General features: G+C 45.8%; 1 protein-coding gene across 1 annotated transcript; it reads left to right on the forward strand.

Moving 5' to 3' along the window:
- The first annotated feature begins 12,930 nt into the window (after positions 1 to 12,930).
- On the forward strand, positions 12,931 to 14,021 carry LOC146829310 (uncharacterized). Its single transcript, XM_085606678.1, has one exon. The coding sequence runs from the start codon at positions 13,017 to 13,019 to the stop codon at positions 13,851 to 13,853; it is 837 nt and encodes a 278-aa protein (XP_085462804.1). The 5' UTR covers positions 12,931 to 13,016; the 3' UTR covers positions 13,854 to 14,021.
- The last annotated feature ends 2,614 nt before the right edge of the window (positions 14,022 to 16,635 follow it).

The following is a 16,635-nucleotide window of genomic DNA, read 5'->3' on the forward strand; positions in this document are numbered from 1 at the left end:
CTACCAACCTCTGCCATGACTCTCCTTAACGAGTCTCTCTTACAGGGCTATGTCCCCAAAATTTTTACAAATGCGATCGTGGTCCCTCTCCTAAAAAAGCCTGGAGCCGACCCTCTGATCTTGTCAAACTATCGCCCTATTTCCTTGCTCCACTACCTGGCGAAAGTGCTAGAAGCATACGTGGCAAAAAGCCTGTCCAGCTTTCTGGAACTGTCTGGTTATCTAGATCCGCCCTGCCCACTCGACAGAATCAGTAATACTGGCAGTTCTTGATGAACTGCATAAAAAAGCGGATGAAGACATCCCACAGTCCCTTGTACTATTAGAACTGTCAGCTGCGTTTGACACGGTTGACCATAGTATATTGGAAAACCGTGTCAGACAGGCTGGCATCCAGGGTCCAGCCTTCCGATGGATCAGCTCCTTTCTCAAAGGTCGCACTCAATCAGTGCGCCTGGCTACATTTACAGCCCCTAAGTTAACAACAACATGTGGGGTCCCACAAGGTTCCTCGCTTTCCCCCCACTTGTTCAACTTATACCTCCTCCCCCTGATTCAATCACTGAAGAAAATGAACGTGACAACCTTCAACTACGCCGATGACCTTCAGTTAACCTTCACTACTGATAACTCACCCAAGTCAGTGGCTGTGGAGAAGTGTGGCTCAATGGTTAGAGCGGCAGATCTCGATGCGGAGCACTGGTCCGGGACCAGGTTCGATTCCCGCCGCGGCAGGGTCTCGGGCTATAAATTCCTCGGACCGGATATTCTCGCCTCAGTGCCTATTCTAATCATGGGTCCCACGCTGCAACTCTGGGCAATAGCTTGCTTAATCTCCACAACGGCCCCAACAGCGCTGGGATGCCTGGCTTCACCATGGGGGTGCCCAGGAGTGGACACTTCACACGGAAAGCCATGAAGGGTTCCTTCAGCGGTATGAGTACAGCGCTGAGATACCCCTAGGGGTGATTCGGCGCTATATAAGCACATACACATTTACATTTACATTTCAGACCACCTTGATCTATATCCGCCGATGGATCAAAACCATTTAAAGTTCATTCCCAGCAAGACGGAACTATTACTCACAGGCAAGAGCAAGACCTTATGGGGCCCACAGTACTGGCCATCGGAACTTGGCTCCCCACCAGCACCTTCTACCTCAGTAAAAAGCCTCGGGGTCATCATAGATAGTGACTTATCATTAAAAGCACAAGTGAGCTCAGTGGTTTCTAAATGCTTTCATCAGCTACAAAAAATTAGGAAGATTAGCCGCATGCTCATTTATGCAGCACTAATACAGGTAACGATGGCTCTGGTACTATCACACTTGGATTATGCTAATTTAATCTACCTAGGACTGCCACTCCACCTCACTAAGAGGCTCCAAACGGTCCAGAATCAGGCGGCCAGGCTAATCCTTCTACAACCTAGATGGCAATCTGCTAGACCCCTACTGAAGAAACTACACTGGCTTCCAATATCTCAAAGGACAGAATTCAAGACGGGATGCTTGGTCCTTAAATCACTATACGGCAAGAGTCCTAAATGTATCAATACCCTTCTAACTAGGTACACACCTTCCCACAACCTCCGTTCAATGCACCTCCAGCTACTGACCATTCCTACCTGTAAACGGAATTGACAAGGTGGATGGCGGTTTGCATACTTGGCCACTAGACTATGGAATTCACTCCCTCTGGAGATCCGATTCTGTACAGACCTACTCAAATTTAGGAAATCGCTCAAAACGTGGCAGTTCATGAGAGCTCACAAATATTTTCCCCCTTCGGTCCTGGTATGTTTCAAGTAGCGCCATGAATCCCCTGGATGTACGTGCGCTTTACAAGCAACTTATGACATAACATAACATAACGCAACGAAGTGCCAGATCTGCGAAGCGAACCAAAAACAGGCGATAAGCCGCGGTAGCCGCAGGTATTTAACACCTGCCTCAAGCAAGTGTAAAGACGGACGACTACCTGCAGTATGTTATGTTCCGGCCAGAAGAATTATAACAGGCATGTTTTGAGCGCTTTCCTAAATGAAAATAAGTCCTTAGAGTTTCTCAAGCTAAAAGGAAGCTCATTCCAGGCCTTAGCGGTCCCAGCAGAAAAACTTAGGCAACGGAGACCCGCACACATCCACACCCGAAAAACAAATGACACCATGGAGCTACTCATCATGCAGCTCGGAGCCCCAACAGGGCCACAACACCCACTGCCACCACCCCAGGACCACCACCACCCCCAGGACCCAAACCCGTCCCCCCCGGACTACCACAGAGGCAGCACAGAGTAAGACCTACCGAAAACTAGGCCTGGGCTAAAATTCCGTTCTGCCGCAATCCGCATTTTACCGGAAATTTTTTGCTTGCTCGCGCTGTAAAATAATACATTCTCGCATGCACACGATCGCCTTACCTGAATCCCCGCATTCGCCGACAAGTTTTCCCGATCCGGTCGTGTTCTCCACGAGATGTTGGATTGTTGGTAGCCATTTGCGCTGTCTCGCGACAGTTTGCGCCCGCAGTAACGTCATTCGTCGCGCGATCACGTTTTTCTTCTCGCGATCATACACCGCGAGACAAGTGAAAACAAGATGGCCGCGCCCGCGAGCATCGGCATGGGTAAGTTAACAAGGCGCGAGCACGCAGAAAATACCACGAACGGGCGGGAAAAAAACTTCCGCATCTTAATGATATTTCCGTGTGTTTGCGGAGATTTTTAACATTTTCGCGATAATTTGCAAAAGTGAATTTCGCAAATTCCGCCCACCCCTACCGAAAACGCACCACTCTCATAGACCTAATGCCCGAGGAAGTCATTGCCCACAGGCTCAAAAGGGCAACCATCCTCCGCATCATGACCCACATCGCCCACAGGCTGACGGTCCCAACACAGCGGAGAACCAACATCCCACCGCAGACAAAGCTGCTGGCTTTGCTGAACTTATTGGCCTCTGGTACCTTCCAACCAATAACTGCCAGAGTCGGAAGGGTCTCACAGCCAGCCCTATCATAGTTCATCACACCTGTCCTGGATGCCATCCTCAGCCTCATACCCCAGTACCTTCACTGCCCCAACACTGCGCAGGAACAGCTGGAGACAAAACAAGGTGTCTATGCCAAAGCCGGATTCCCGGCCATGTTGGGGGCAATCGACTGCACACATGTCCCACTTGCGCCTCCTGCGGATACTGCACACCACTACCGCAACCAAAAGCATCAGCATTCCATCAATGTGCAGGCAACAATGGACCGCCGGGGACTCTTCACCAATGTCGTCGCCAACTACCCAGGCAGTGTGCATGATTCTTTCATCTTCTGACAGTCCATCATCAACCAGCGCTTCCAGGATGGCACATATGGAACGGGACTGCTCGTTGGCAAGTGCCAAATCAACACATCACACACCCCAAAACCACCAACACACAACGCACAACTGTTGGAATGCACACATGACCAATCCACATACGACATGTCAGACTATACGACCACCTACCAGACACGACAACACCACTCCATGGTCATCCTGGGATACCCCTGCACCCAATACAGACATTTCATGGCACCACAGCCACACAACAGCTGAACGTGTGGAGATGCGGAATGCAGCCATGTGCGAGGATGCAAGTGACCCGTGAATGGGAATGTACACAACGACAAGTGAGGCGTGGATGTGCAGGACAGACTTGGCTATGCAAACCACTGATATGTCCATACAGATCACAACTACTGGTGACTGAAGAGTAGTGAGCAGTGGACACTACCATGTCACCCCAGGCTGTGGGACAGATAGTGGAAGTGTTGCACGCTGCGTCCCCCCCTGTGTGCATGAGCGTAGTAGGTTGGCCCTTAGTACACCGGGGCTGTGCAGGCGTGTGGTGAGAAACCCCGTTGCGCAGAGCGTGGTTCACTACCGGGAAGGCCAACGTCACTGACAGTGCAGTGCCATGCGGCCTGCCATGAGACCGACACCGTGAGCAGCGGGACCTGCGACCCTGTGTGCCTGCAAAACCCCCTAGGATGCTGAAGCACAGATCAGGCATGCCCGCCCCAGCACACCAGGGCCGCACTGCTTACCTGCCTACTAGGCCTGGGCCAAAATTCCGTTCCGTTCGCGGAAATTGCGATAATTTGGCATTTTCGCATTCCGAGGAAAGCGCGAAAATGTCAAAATTTCCGCATTCTGCAGCTTAGCGATAATTTGTTTCTTGCTCGCACTGTAAAATAATACATTCTCGTGTGCGCGCGATCGCCTTACCTGAATCCCCGCGTTCGCTGACAAGTTTTCCCGATCCGGTCGCGTTCTCCACGAGATGTTGAATTGTTGGTACCCATTTGCGCTGTCTCGCGACAGTTCGCGCCCGCAGTAACGTCATGCGTCGCACGATTTCGTCTTTCTTCTCGCGATCATGCACCGCAAGACAAGTGAAAACAAGATGGCCGCGCCCACGAGCAACCGCATGGGTAAGTTGGCGAGCCGCGAGCACGCAGAAAATACTGCGAACGGGCGGGAAAAAAACTTCTGCATCTTCGCGATATTTCCGTGTGTTTACAGAGATTTTTAACATTTTCGCGATAATTTGCTAAAGTGAATTTCGCAAATTCCACCCACCCCTACTGCCTACACCGTTGTGTGTCAAAGAGGGCCCACCACTTGCCAGTGCAAGCTCCATGCCCCAGTCCCGCGACCTCTGCAGTCTCCGCAGACCATAGCTGGCCCCCCGATGCTGGTCCACATCACTCCTTACTTATTAACATGCTCCACCGGCATCCTCTTCGGCCCAGTAGGTCCCACTGAGTCCTGAATGGCAGTGACCCCAAATCCGTGGCAGCGGCCACAGCACCAGACTCCCTTCGATCAGTGAAGCATTATTCCATATCGCAGGCCTGTGACACGTGGTGCCACTAACCCTGTGTGCCATGAGTGACCGTCATCCTCCGGCGGTACATCGTTGGTGTCTGAGCCTGTGGCCTGGGGGTTGTCATCAGCTACAGACAGGTACGGACTTGGTGTCTTGCCTGGGTCTGTAGCATTCATATCCGTCATTTTGCCGGACACAGCTGGCATGTGCCCTCTGCATCATGCCCTGGGGGTAGGCCTCCCATTCTTCCCCGTGACACTCTGCGGAAGGCACCTATGACACATGAGAGGCCCTGCTCTGCCCTCATGACCCTACCCCAGTCTCCCGCAGGTCAGCGTCCCGTGGCGGTGGGCCCGTGTCGCCTGCTCTGCATCCAGGGCCACTAGCCCTGTGCAACTCGAGTGATTCCCCCTTGTTGTACTGACATTGCATTTCTGAGTTCCTGATGACTATTGGAGTTGTTACCAGCATCAGCTACTCCCTAAGGGCTGGCTTACACTCACCCCACACAAAGCCAGCACAGGCGTCACTGGATTAGTGGGCCTGCCATCACATCCTGTCGAACCAAGTATTGATTCTTTTCTCCCTACACTGTCACAGGTGATCAAGGATATGCACTCTGTCCTTGGATGATGACCCAGACACACCCGCCCAGAGGCATTACAATGCGGCCCACATATGCACCAGGGGCATCGTTGAATGCACATTTGGTGCGTTGAAGTCACGTGTCAGATGCCTGGATGGAACAGGTGGAAAGCTCCTGTACATCGTGTGCAAGATGATCGTTGCATGTTGTATGTTGCACAACATCTGTGTTCACACCAATGCCCCATGGATCCCAATTCCAGAGGTACCTGACGATGATGGTGACGATGCAGCAGGTTGCCCACATCCCACTGCAGCTGCAGCAGGAATGGCCCATAGGAGCTCCATCATTGGCACTTACTTCTCATGGGCATGTCACATTGTGGCCGTCCATGGCAATCATGGGACAATGGAAGATGTCCAACTGCACTGCATGTGTGACTAAAACATATTTGCAGTTTACAGGTTGTACTTGTACATTGTCATGTTACATTTTCCTGCGGTTTCAGATGTGATTTGCCATGTTGTGCACATTTGCGGAAACAGTTGTGTCATGTGTTCTGTTATGAAGGGGTTGCTAATTGTACCCGGATGTTGTCAATGTCGAGGTGCACTTCTGATTATGTGCGTATGCTGCACGGTGGGCGAGTTGCTCCTGCGGCTCTGATTTGTCTGCCACTGGTCTTTCATGTGGTGTGCCTGTAGGTTCTGTTCTTTCACGGTGCTTGGATGTTGTGGTGTACATGTTGTCCTCTGCAGTCGGTCAGGGTGCATCCGTGGTACTATCTGTGGCATATTCCGTATGCTGTTCTTTGACTTTTTCCTGCTTTACGCATCAGTATTGCTGCCCTCGTGCTGGTCTTCACTGTTTTCTTATCGCGCTTTGGCCCATCGCAGGTTTTTGGGCATTGGGGTTTGTGTTTTTATCTCCGCCTTGTTGTGAATTCCACGTTGACACAGGGTTATTTTCCCGCGATAGGCTGCGATGTGTAAAGTTGCGTTAACATTTTTTGGTGATGTTTAGCACAAGTTCTTGTGAATATACTCCATAGTTTTATGGGGTAGATTGGGGTTTTTCACAGTCTGGACAACAGAATACTACAGCGGCGGGGTTGAAGTTGTGCATAGTGCCATATTTGTGATTGATGTAATAGGAACTCTTCCTGTAAAGAGGCAAAGGATTTCAGATCTCCGACTTGGTCAATATTGTCCAAGGTCCATATCCCCTTTGATTCTCATTCTAATTCATCAGCGGATGAGCATCCACCTGGATGACCGCTTTATTTGATAAAGGATCTTTGAGGTGTATTCGGGAAGAACCGTGTAGGATTTTGTGAGTGGTTCCAGACCCTTACTATTGTTTGCTCAATGGGATTGGGTGTTACTGTGGAGGGCATTTTGAGGCAGAAGAGCACATCCAGGCCGGGGCCACTACAGGTCACATGCTTTTCTAGTCATCCAAAAATTAATGCACAATTTATTACACACAAGGGAATTCAATATTCCAAACTTAATACATATAACTGAACGAACATATTCCAAAAAATGATTTGTGGTAAGCCAGTCAACTGACTATACATTGCTTGAGTTTCTATTTTAGTCATTTTGAGCTGAAACCCCTATTTAGACCTCCTGCCGGGGGTTGCTACTGCACGCAAAATGTAGGCCTCCATTGTCCCTCGTAGGAGTGCCTGTGTTTGGTTGTCTCTTTAGTTCTACTCCCCAGATTAGTTCAGGTCAACGCGCTTCAAACCTCCCTTTTCTTTTGCGTTCTCGCCAGGACCTTGACTGGTTGTTTCTGTGACAAATCAATGAAAGCACATGGTTGCTTTTGTTCTACATATATGAGGAATGTTACCTCATTCATAGTGACTGTGGTTGTAAAATATTACCTCTCTTTCCTTGTTATTTACCGATGCTGAATGCTCTCAGGTGCTCTGGCATATTTGCTTGCCAAGCCTGGCTTCTTGTTTTACCAATGTATTTTCAAAAAAATGAAAATGTTTTTGTTGTTTTATTTTTAAAGTTGTCACTGGTTTTAAGCTGCTTTTTATTCTTACCTTAATCTCCCCTTATGAATTGCATTTTTACTCGCTTTTTGAGCTCTCCACGTTCTTAATGATTCGTTATTTTTTCTGGCTGCAAAAATATGTCTGAAGAAATGGAAAAGCGTTTTTAATATTTTATCTGTTGGCCTGCTCTGATTTAACGATTTGCTGTGGTTTCATTATGGGTATGGGTGCTGGCTTGCTTTACTATTTACTCTGCAGGGAATAGTAATACTCAAATTTGAAATATCCCTGATAAGGCAGACGAGTTTGCCGGTTAACTTCCCACTACATTAAATAGAATTATGTTTTTGCTTGTTTACTCTGTTTGAAAGGCGGTTTCAATAACGTGCTGAATCGTCTTATCTCCTCAGAAATAATGATCCTCTCTGGTATTACATATGGCATCTCCTTGAAGATAATGATCTTCAGTGGTATTACGTATGGCACTCCCTCCCCCACGTTTGTTTTCATCCCCTGTGTATGCGTGCAGTGAGTAAGTGTGTTTTATGTCAAATGTGATATATTTGTTTTTAATGTTGTTTCAATGTGCATAAAGATGGCATTGTGCATGTTATGCTATTGCACCTCAATGGAAATGTATACTGAGTGTGTACAGATACTAGGGGGCAGATTTATGAGCCCCTTGCGCCTCATTTACGCCGCCGTTGCGTCACTTTTGTGACGCAGCGGCGGCGCAAATCCTGCGCCATGCTGCGGGGTATTTACAACGTGACGCATCTGGCAGATGCGTCACGTTGTAAAGCCCTGCGCCACATGTAGGCGTTCTGGAGCAGGAGGGGACGTTCCGGCGCAGGAACGCCTCCTAAAAGTGGCTGAGTGAAATCTACAAGATTTCACTCAGTCACTTTTAAGGCCATGCTGCGTCAAATCCCTGCGCCTGCTTGAAGCAGGTGTAAGAATTGACGCAGCATGTAAGGGATAGGGCACCCCCGACCCTTGCTGGAGCTGCGTCGCGTTTGCGACGCAACTCCAGCAATGCGCCGCCTTTCAGACAGGAGATGCGTCACGCATCTGCCCATCCGAGTGCCACGGTGCGCCACATTGTAAATGCGGCGCATCAATGGTGGCGCACGGGTGGGCAGATGTGTCGCAACTCTTCTGGCGCATCACTGCTGATTAGCAGAGATGCGCCAGACGTCATAAATCTGCCCCTAGGTTTTCTTTGTTCTCACTACTACTACTGCTAATCTTTCTTCTCCTGACTAGGTATTATTCCTGGGTGATTGACTGAAGAGAGGTAGGTCCTCTTATTTTTTCCATTGTACACTTCACTATATTTATTAAAGTCTTGGGATACATATCTTTAGCCCTGAGAATGCTCAAGATATCTTTTAGGCTCTATTAGAAGGGTAGAAACATGTTGGATTAACAACTCAGTGGTACGTAAGGGTCATAGGAACCATATACTACGTTATGGTAATTTTATTTAAGCCTAGAGCACCACTTGAATAAAGGATACTTTGTGGTACACCATACGTTTATTTCCAGACATACAACTGGATCCAAGTATTTTATGCAGTAAAAAATAATAATGTCTAAGAACTCCCTCAGGTTAGCCCCCACTGAGGTTAAGTCTGCCCTGGTAGTAATAGCTCACCAGGGTGGGACGAGGTGGCAAATGATGAAGCATTTCACAATACGTGATACCTCATATTCTCACAGTAGAGTTTTGTCCTGATACAAAAGTAGTGGGTGTGCCCAAAGGATGGATTAAGAGCTTCAAAGTCTTCACAGTTGCATAACTATCAATTGGAATTTCTGTAACGGTTCTGTTGGAGCAATTTCCTTTTCATACAATATCTTCTCAACATCTTACGGAACTGCAGCAAGGCAGGAGGAAGTGACCGAACTGGCAAACGGTTGTTCCTTAGCAGATAAAGACTCAGATGTTCTCCAGGATCTTCTCAGTGAACTGAAACTCTCAATTTACTTGCTTGAGGACAACAGTGTTAGCTGGATGCAGAAACAGCGGTAATAGATTTTCTCCACCAGGCAGCAGGGACTCTTCTTACAGTATGAGTCAGGAATTATTGTTTCCTAGTTATAAAGTTATTGTAGAGGCCCAGTGGTCCATCATCGGTAGACCTTGTTTGATATCTTTGGGTTTCCCTAAATGAAAAATCTAGAATGCTTTCAAAGTCCCCACTTGCATTCTTTCTATCACAGATGTCCTCTGGAAAACTTCCTTGTGACAGATAAAATATCAGACAGTTCCTATAGGCACAATACAGCATACCGAGGTCTACACGCTGAATATTCCTTCCTGCGACCCAGCCCATCCTTGTGCCAAAAGATTCAGCCCAATCCACTTCAAAGGCATTCTGACACCTACTTGGGTCATTCCCACTAGGATATTCCCCAGCGAAAATAAATATTTGTATCACTGATTAGACACACGGCAAATTATAAAGTGAGCTAATTTTGTATGTATTTATCATTAATAATATTACTAGCATTATTGTTATCATTGTTGCCATTATTATCATTATTATTATTAGTAGTAGTAGTAGTAGTAGTAGTAGTAGTAGTAGTAGAACAGGGAAACTAGAAAGTCAAGTAAGAATCCCAGTTAGAGTTTAATTCTAGTTATAGGCCAAAGAAGGTACTAACAACTATGTCCTCCCACCAATACTTTGAGTATTGAGTATAATCTCTTTCCAGCTTGAGCTGAGCAAAATGGCCAATGAGTAATATATGCATGTGCTAAATGTCATGCCTCCCAACGAAATAATTTATTTTCTGATTGTGAATAAGATATATTGAAATAAAAGAATAAGTAACATCAATAAGTGTTTGTCTGTGCTTGATGCAGTACTGCAAACACACAGGCATGACTGAAATACTTTTAACAATAAATATCCACGTTAATAATTTAGAAAAATAAATGGTTTAAAGAAAAGTCTGTCAGCTATGTGTGTGATGATTAAGCAGACCAATGGGACATGGAGACCTTTATAACACTCCACACCTCCTAATGTACATGGTCGTAACTATTCTGGGGTGGCTCAGAACTCATACATTTACCAGATGATGGATTCATTCCGAGCTCCCTGGATTTAGGCGTGGGGATACCTAAACGCCAGAATCTCTCATTCCGACAGGCATCCCAGCAGTCATTTGTGACTGCAAACGCTACTTCATTTAATATATTGTGTGTACCCTTCCTGGACATTCTGTACATGTTCACTGGGACACAACTTATGAGGATTACCCTGCTTGTTTGTAAAATGGGTCATCGCAAAATACTTCTGCTTTGTTGGTGGACACGTGCTTTTCAGATAATAAAAGCTTTTATATAATTGCATGTGTTTACTTTGTTATTCTTAGCCTGTAATACAGTATGGTGACCACGAACTGGCAAAACCAATAGAGCTTGCATATGAGAACTATTGCCTTTGACAAAGACTTTTGGCCATGCTGTACAGCAGCGTGTTTGCTGTGCAGCATGAGTGAAAATAACTCTAAACAAGCGGTATGAAGGCAGCACATATGTGCTTTTTTATTTTAAGAGCATCAAAAACCACAAGGGGAGCGGGTTGGCGGGTGAGGCAACACGGGGGAAGGAGGGAGGGCTGGCGAGAGGGACGCATGAAGTGCACACAAGAGACAATGAGGAAGACAGACAGGGACATCTTAAGGAATTTGGGGGTCCTGGGCCAAATGTATTTTGGGGGTCCCGTTTCAAAACAGCTTTGAATTTATGATCCAGTTTTAGCTCTTTCATGCCCTCTTTGGCCATGCCACTGACACAAACACAGTGGTCCAAATTCAAAATGTGTTTACATCTAATATTTAGGGTTAGTGACGCGTGTTTTTTTAATATTGTAACGCAGCAGCAGCTCACTCGTCATGCTGCAAATAATCTCTGAGAGTAATGAATATCTGAGGTTTTGTTTTGATCTAAAAGAAAATGTTGTATGGCTGTTGCATGAAACATAAACACAATATATCTCTGTAAAATATCTGTATTAGACTCGGACATTACAAATAAATTAAAAGTAAAAGGTGTTTGAATCAGTTTAACAATTAATCAATGTCATCAGGGCAAGACTCTCTGCAGAATAGAGGTGGCTCTGTAAGGGGCCCCCTGAAAGGCTGGGAGGGTGGGTGGAAGGCAATGGGGAAGCAAGCTGACAACAAAAAGATGTTTAGGATGGAATGGGGCTGACAATGGAGAGTAGGTAGAATAGGCTGGGGTAGCAAGCTGAAAATGAACGGTGGGTGGGAGGAGCTGATTAGCAAGCTGACAATGGAGGAAAGTAAGTTGACAACGGAGAGTGGGCAGATCGACATGGGGAAACAAGATGGCAACAGAGGATGGACAGGAGGGGATTGGGGTGCAAGATGACAATGGAGAGCAGGCAGTATGGGATGAAGGAGCAACCTGACAACAGAGGGGTTGCAGGAGGGAAGGATGAGGATGCAAGTTGACAATGGAGGGTGAGAGGGGATGGGAAGCAAGCTGACAATGGATCGAAGGTGGGAAGGGCCTGGGACAGCAAGTTGGCAACTGAGGGTGGAGGGTCAGGCTGGAGAAGCAAAGGTGAGCGGTCATTTTTGTGGGAGCAAATGGACAAGGGGTGGTGGGGAAGCAAGAATGGCAAGGGAAGGTGGTTGTGGAGGAATTAAGAATGGCAAGAAAGGGGAGGTGAAACAGAGGAACATGGATGGGGAAGAAGTACACAAGGCAATCAGCTAGAAATCACACACATTCTCGGAGAGTGCCAAAACAAAAAGAAAAAAGTAGCACCTGAACAATGAGCAGTGGAAGGACACAAGTAATGCATCCATGCTCCAAGGGAGGGATAAACACAAAAAAGAAAGCATAGCGTACAGAAGATGACAAAAAGTAAGCAAATTAGAGTGGCAATGATGCCAACCAATGGATGGGATCTAAGCCCACTGGAAGCTGACAACAACACGTCTTGCAACACTAGGAGCATGAGATGTCTTAGGCGAGACCAAAAAATGTCCTGTTCCAGCTTTACATTACATTTAAGGCCATTTTTCCAGTTGGAAGCCTGGTTTGTGAGATCCAGGCATATCTGCAAATGCATTCCATTTACCGTCCCAGCAATCACATCACACAATATTTTTGACTACCACAATTTCATATAAGGCATTGATTGCTTCAAACATGTTTTTTCTTTTACCACCGTAATATCAAATCAGGTTTCTGAAGGTGGTAATGTGTGACAAGAAAATTCGAGCATATTTATAAAGAGGCATTATGTTGCAGTGGTGATGTGTACTGCTGTTTGTGCTGCTGTGTTTTAGTGTTGCATTATTGAAATATGATGTCGTTTCTGTGCTGTGGGTGTTTGTTCTATTCTATTTTGTTCTATTCTATTTTGTGTCCCCTGTGTTATGTTTTGTGTTGTTATGTTGGTTAAATCATCGGCGGGCGGGAAGTCTGTCGCATTTCGCGCTCAAGTTCTACGGAGATTGTTGTGTCTGTCTTTTGAGTGTCGGCGCAGTGTTCCTGACAACATGGTGCGAACTAAGGCGGAAACTGTCAGTAATACCGGTAGCTACCGCAAAGCTGTTGCTGCTCGAGCTCCACGGAAGTCGCTGGGTGCTAACAGCGGTTCTCCCGGCAACTCGTCGACCTCTCCGACCTCCAAGAAGGCTGAGAGCAAATATGCTGGCGGTAATCCAGTGTGCGTGCGACCAATACCCACATGGCAGAAAGGAATTGGTGACTTTTTTGGTGGCCCACCCATGATCAGACCGGAAAAGGAGAACCTTCAATCCTCTGATGATGAAGCAGGTGAAAGTGGGTCTGGGAAGGCAAAATCCAAGAAAAAAAAACATGTGAACTCTGATGATGAATGTGCAGAACCAAGTGGCTCCAGCAAAGCGGTCAAATCTAAGAAAAAGAGTAAGCCATCAGATGATGGTGCAGGAGGCAGTGGCTCTGGCAAAACTGAAAAATCCAAGAGGAAGAAGCGCAGTACCACAGATGAAGGTGCAGGAGGAAGCGGAGCTGGCAAGGCACCCAAGTCTAAGAAAAAACAATTGCCTTCGGATGATGAAGGTGCAGGAGGAAGTGGATCTGGGCAGGCGTCTAAATCAAAGAACTGTGTGGTCTCGGACGATGATGATGAGGAAGAAGGTGAAGTGGGAGAAGCCAGCAGACCAAAGAAAAAGAACCGCGTGTCATCGGATGATGAGGGAGCAGGCGGCAGTGGATCGAGCAAATCAAAGAACCACGCTGTTTCAGACGATGAGGGAGCAGGAGAAGGTGACTCCACGGCACAACGAAAGTCTCGTCCACTCTCCCCTGAACCATCGGATGATGAAGGTGCCGATAAGGGAGACGATTGAGTAAATCTAATATGAACATGTACTTGCTGGTTTTGTTGGTCAGTTCCTGAATTCTTGAAATGTACATTTGTATATAACTTTTTTAAGTTCACGCCATTCAAACTTTGTACAGTTTATCCAGTTTATAACATGAAATAAAAATGTATATAACACTTGTGGCTTATTCTATAATTGCATGTTGCTTTTTGTATATTATTGTGTTGTGTCCTGTCCTTTCATTACTTTATATATGTCAATAAACAATGCTTCATTTCCAGCTAAAAGCAGCACATGTTTTTAAATTCCTGTGACAAGCAACCATTTCCATTGTCTGCGGTGGTAAATAGCAGCGCTCCACCATCACATCAGTTAGCCCAAATCGGTGGCAGAAATTATATCTTGACCACTTTATGTGATACTGCCGCCACTGTACTATTATACTATGGAGCGTGATCATTCTCAACAGAGACACATACTATATTAAGATAACTTAATAAAAGCAGTGTATATCTGTGAGAATTCTTGCATCTCTTACAGTGCAGTAAGGATCACAAAAAACACTCTGCATGTTGTTGTACCGGTATAAATTAAAATCACGAAGTACGTTGTGATGCGAAAAACATCAACATAACCGTATAGAAGTAAAGTGAGCTCAATCTAGCAGTAAACATTTTCATTTTGAATTATAATTCTTCTTGCAACATCTGTGTCAGCAGATTTAGATTAATATGCGTGAAGATTATGAGCTGACAGTCGAACACATATAACCTCTCTATATTGATTAAAGGTAGCTTTTATAGGGTGCCAAGCAATTCTCTAGTGTAATTGGAAGATTGAACTGAAAGTGCAAAGTGATGCACAGTATTTTTTCAGAGATGAAGGCACAAATCTGCAATCTAATCATTGCCTTCAAACAGTGGCGGAACAAGGTTAGGTGGTACCCGGTGCGGAACATTTCTTGTCACCCCCGGCTTGACAAAGTGGTACCCGGTGCGGAACATTTCTTTGTCACCCCCGGCTTGACAAAGTGGAAAAAATATGTGTTTGAAAACACATATTTTTGCCATTTTGTCACACCCTCAGTGAATTCTTGTCACCCCCAGCTTGACAAAATGGCAAAAATATGTATTTAAAACACATCGTTTTGCCATTTTGTCACTCCCCCTCAGTGATGACACCCGGGGCGGCCCACACCCACCGCACCCCCTTTCTACACCACTGCCTTCAAACTTTCAATATTGACTCACCGAAACACCATTGACACTATGGAAAGGAGAACTGGCGTGAAGCCCCTGTGCAATGTTCTCCTTACTGCACCACCAGACCTGATCTTCTGGAAGGTATGCTATGTTATCTTATATGGTTTGTAAAGCGCGATAATGCCATAAGGCATCTTGGCGCTGGTGTCAGAGAAACCTAGAAATGCAGTGAAAAGACATATTAGACTCAGGAACTTAGAATGCTTGTGCAAGGAGGATGGTGTCTATACGTTTAAGAAAAGTCAGGTTTTTAGATCTTTCCTAAACGTCAACAGATTAGGTTGGCCTCTAAAATGATTGGGTAGGGTGTTCCACCACTTGGATGCAGAGTGAGAAAAGATTCTTCCTCCCCATTAGGATTTTTTTATTCTGGGAACCAGTACTTTTTTTGCATTACTCGAACATAGGATATGGGTGGGGAAATATCATTTAAAGGCATACTGCAGGAAACTAAGGCCTTCCTGATATAAACCCATGAGCACCCAGATTAGGGCTTTGAAGTGTATTCAGGCTCTGATTGGAAGCCAGTGAAGATCTCTAATGGTGTTGTAGACTCAGCAGAATTTTTGAAGCTTCATTAATACTCTTGCTGCTGCATTTTGGAGTGTCTGTACTTTGTTAAGAAGGAGAGCCTGAGAGCCAACAAAAAGGGCATCGCCCTAGTCTATTGTGGGGATGACTAAAACTAATGTCATTGATTTTTTAAGCTCTAGCGGAAGAAAGGATAGGATTTATTTTAGGATTCTCAGCATTAGGAATCAAGATGATGAGATCTTTTTTGAGTGCTTAATGAAAGTCAGTTTTGTGTCAAATATGACTGAAGTGGAGTGGTTGGTGGAACAGAAGTCTCATTAGACCGAATACTGCCAAATGTTTCACTGATCCTGAGCAGAATAGTTATGTTTATTCTTTCCTCTTGTAGTCAAAAATGTCATTGATATTTTTGTGGTATTGGTAATGTCACTGATATTAATAGTGCATATTGCACAATATTTTACCAACATATGACATTAATTCGACATGATAATTTGTTTATGCTGCACACTTTGTGCTAATGCGCTGCTTGTGTTTTTCATTGCACTTTGTCACTTATGATGAGAGGCCTGACAGCTGGAGCACTTTGGACATACCAAGTAGTGGAGTGCATCCTGAGATGACATGACGTTCAGAGAAAAGACTTAAAACTTTTTTGTGTGCTGCACTGGATAGTCTTCGAATAGACATCTCTCTATCAAGCCCCAGCTCAAACATGCAGTAAAATACTCACTTTTGATTCATCATACAGCATGGCGCAGGAGCCATTATGCTAACGATGTGTAGGGATTGTACTATCATATTTGAATGAGGAGGGCCTAAACCAACCTTTATCAGTAGGAGGTTACTGCCCAGAGAAAGCGTTTTGCTGTGGTCCGGGAACCCAAGAAGCTGAGACTATACCTTTTTGGGACTTATGTCTGAGTTCAGACAGACAGACAATGGGCCCCTCAGATGGCTCATTCAAATCAGGAGACTGAATCCCAAACTGTTGAGATGGTCAATCTCCC

This window comes from Triturus cristatus, chromosome 5_2, assembly GCF_964204655.1.
Source record: "Triturus cristatus chromosome 5_2, aTriCri1.1, whole genome shotgun sequence".
NCBI classification, from domain to species: Eukaryota; Metazoa; Chordata; class Amphibia; order Caudata; family Salamandridae; genus Triturus; species Triturus cristatus.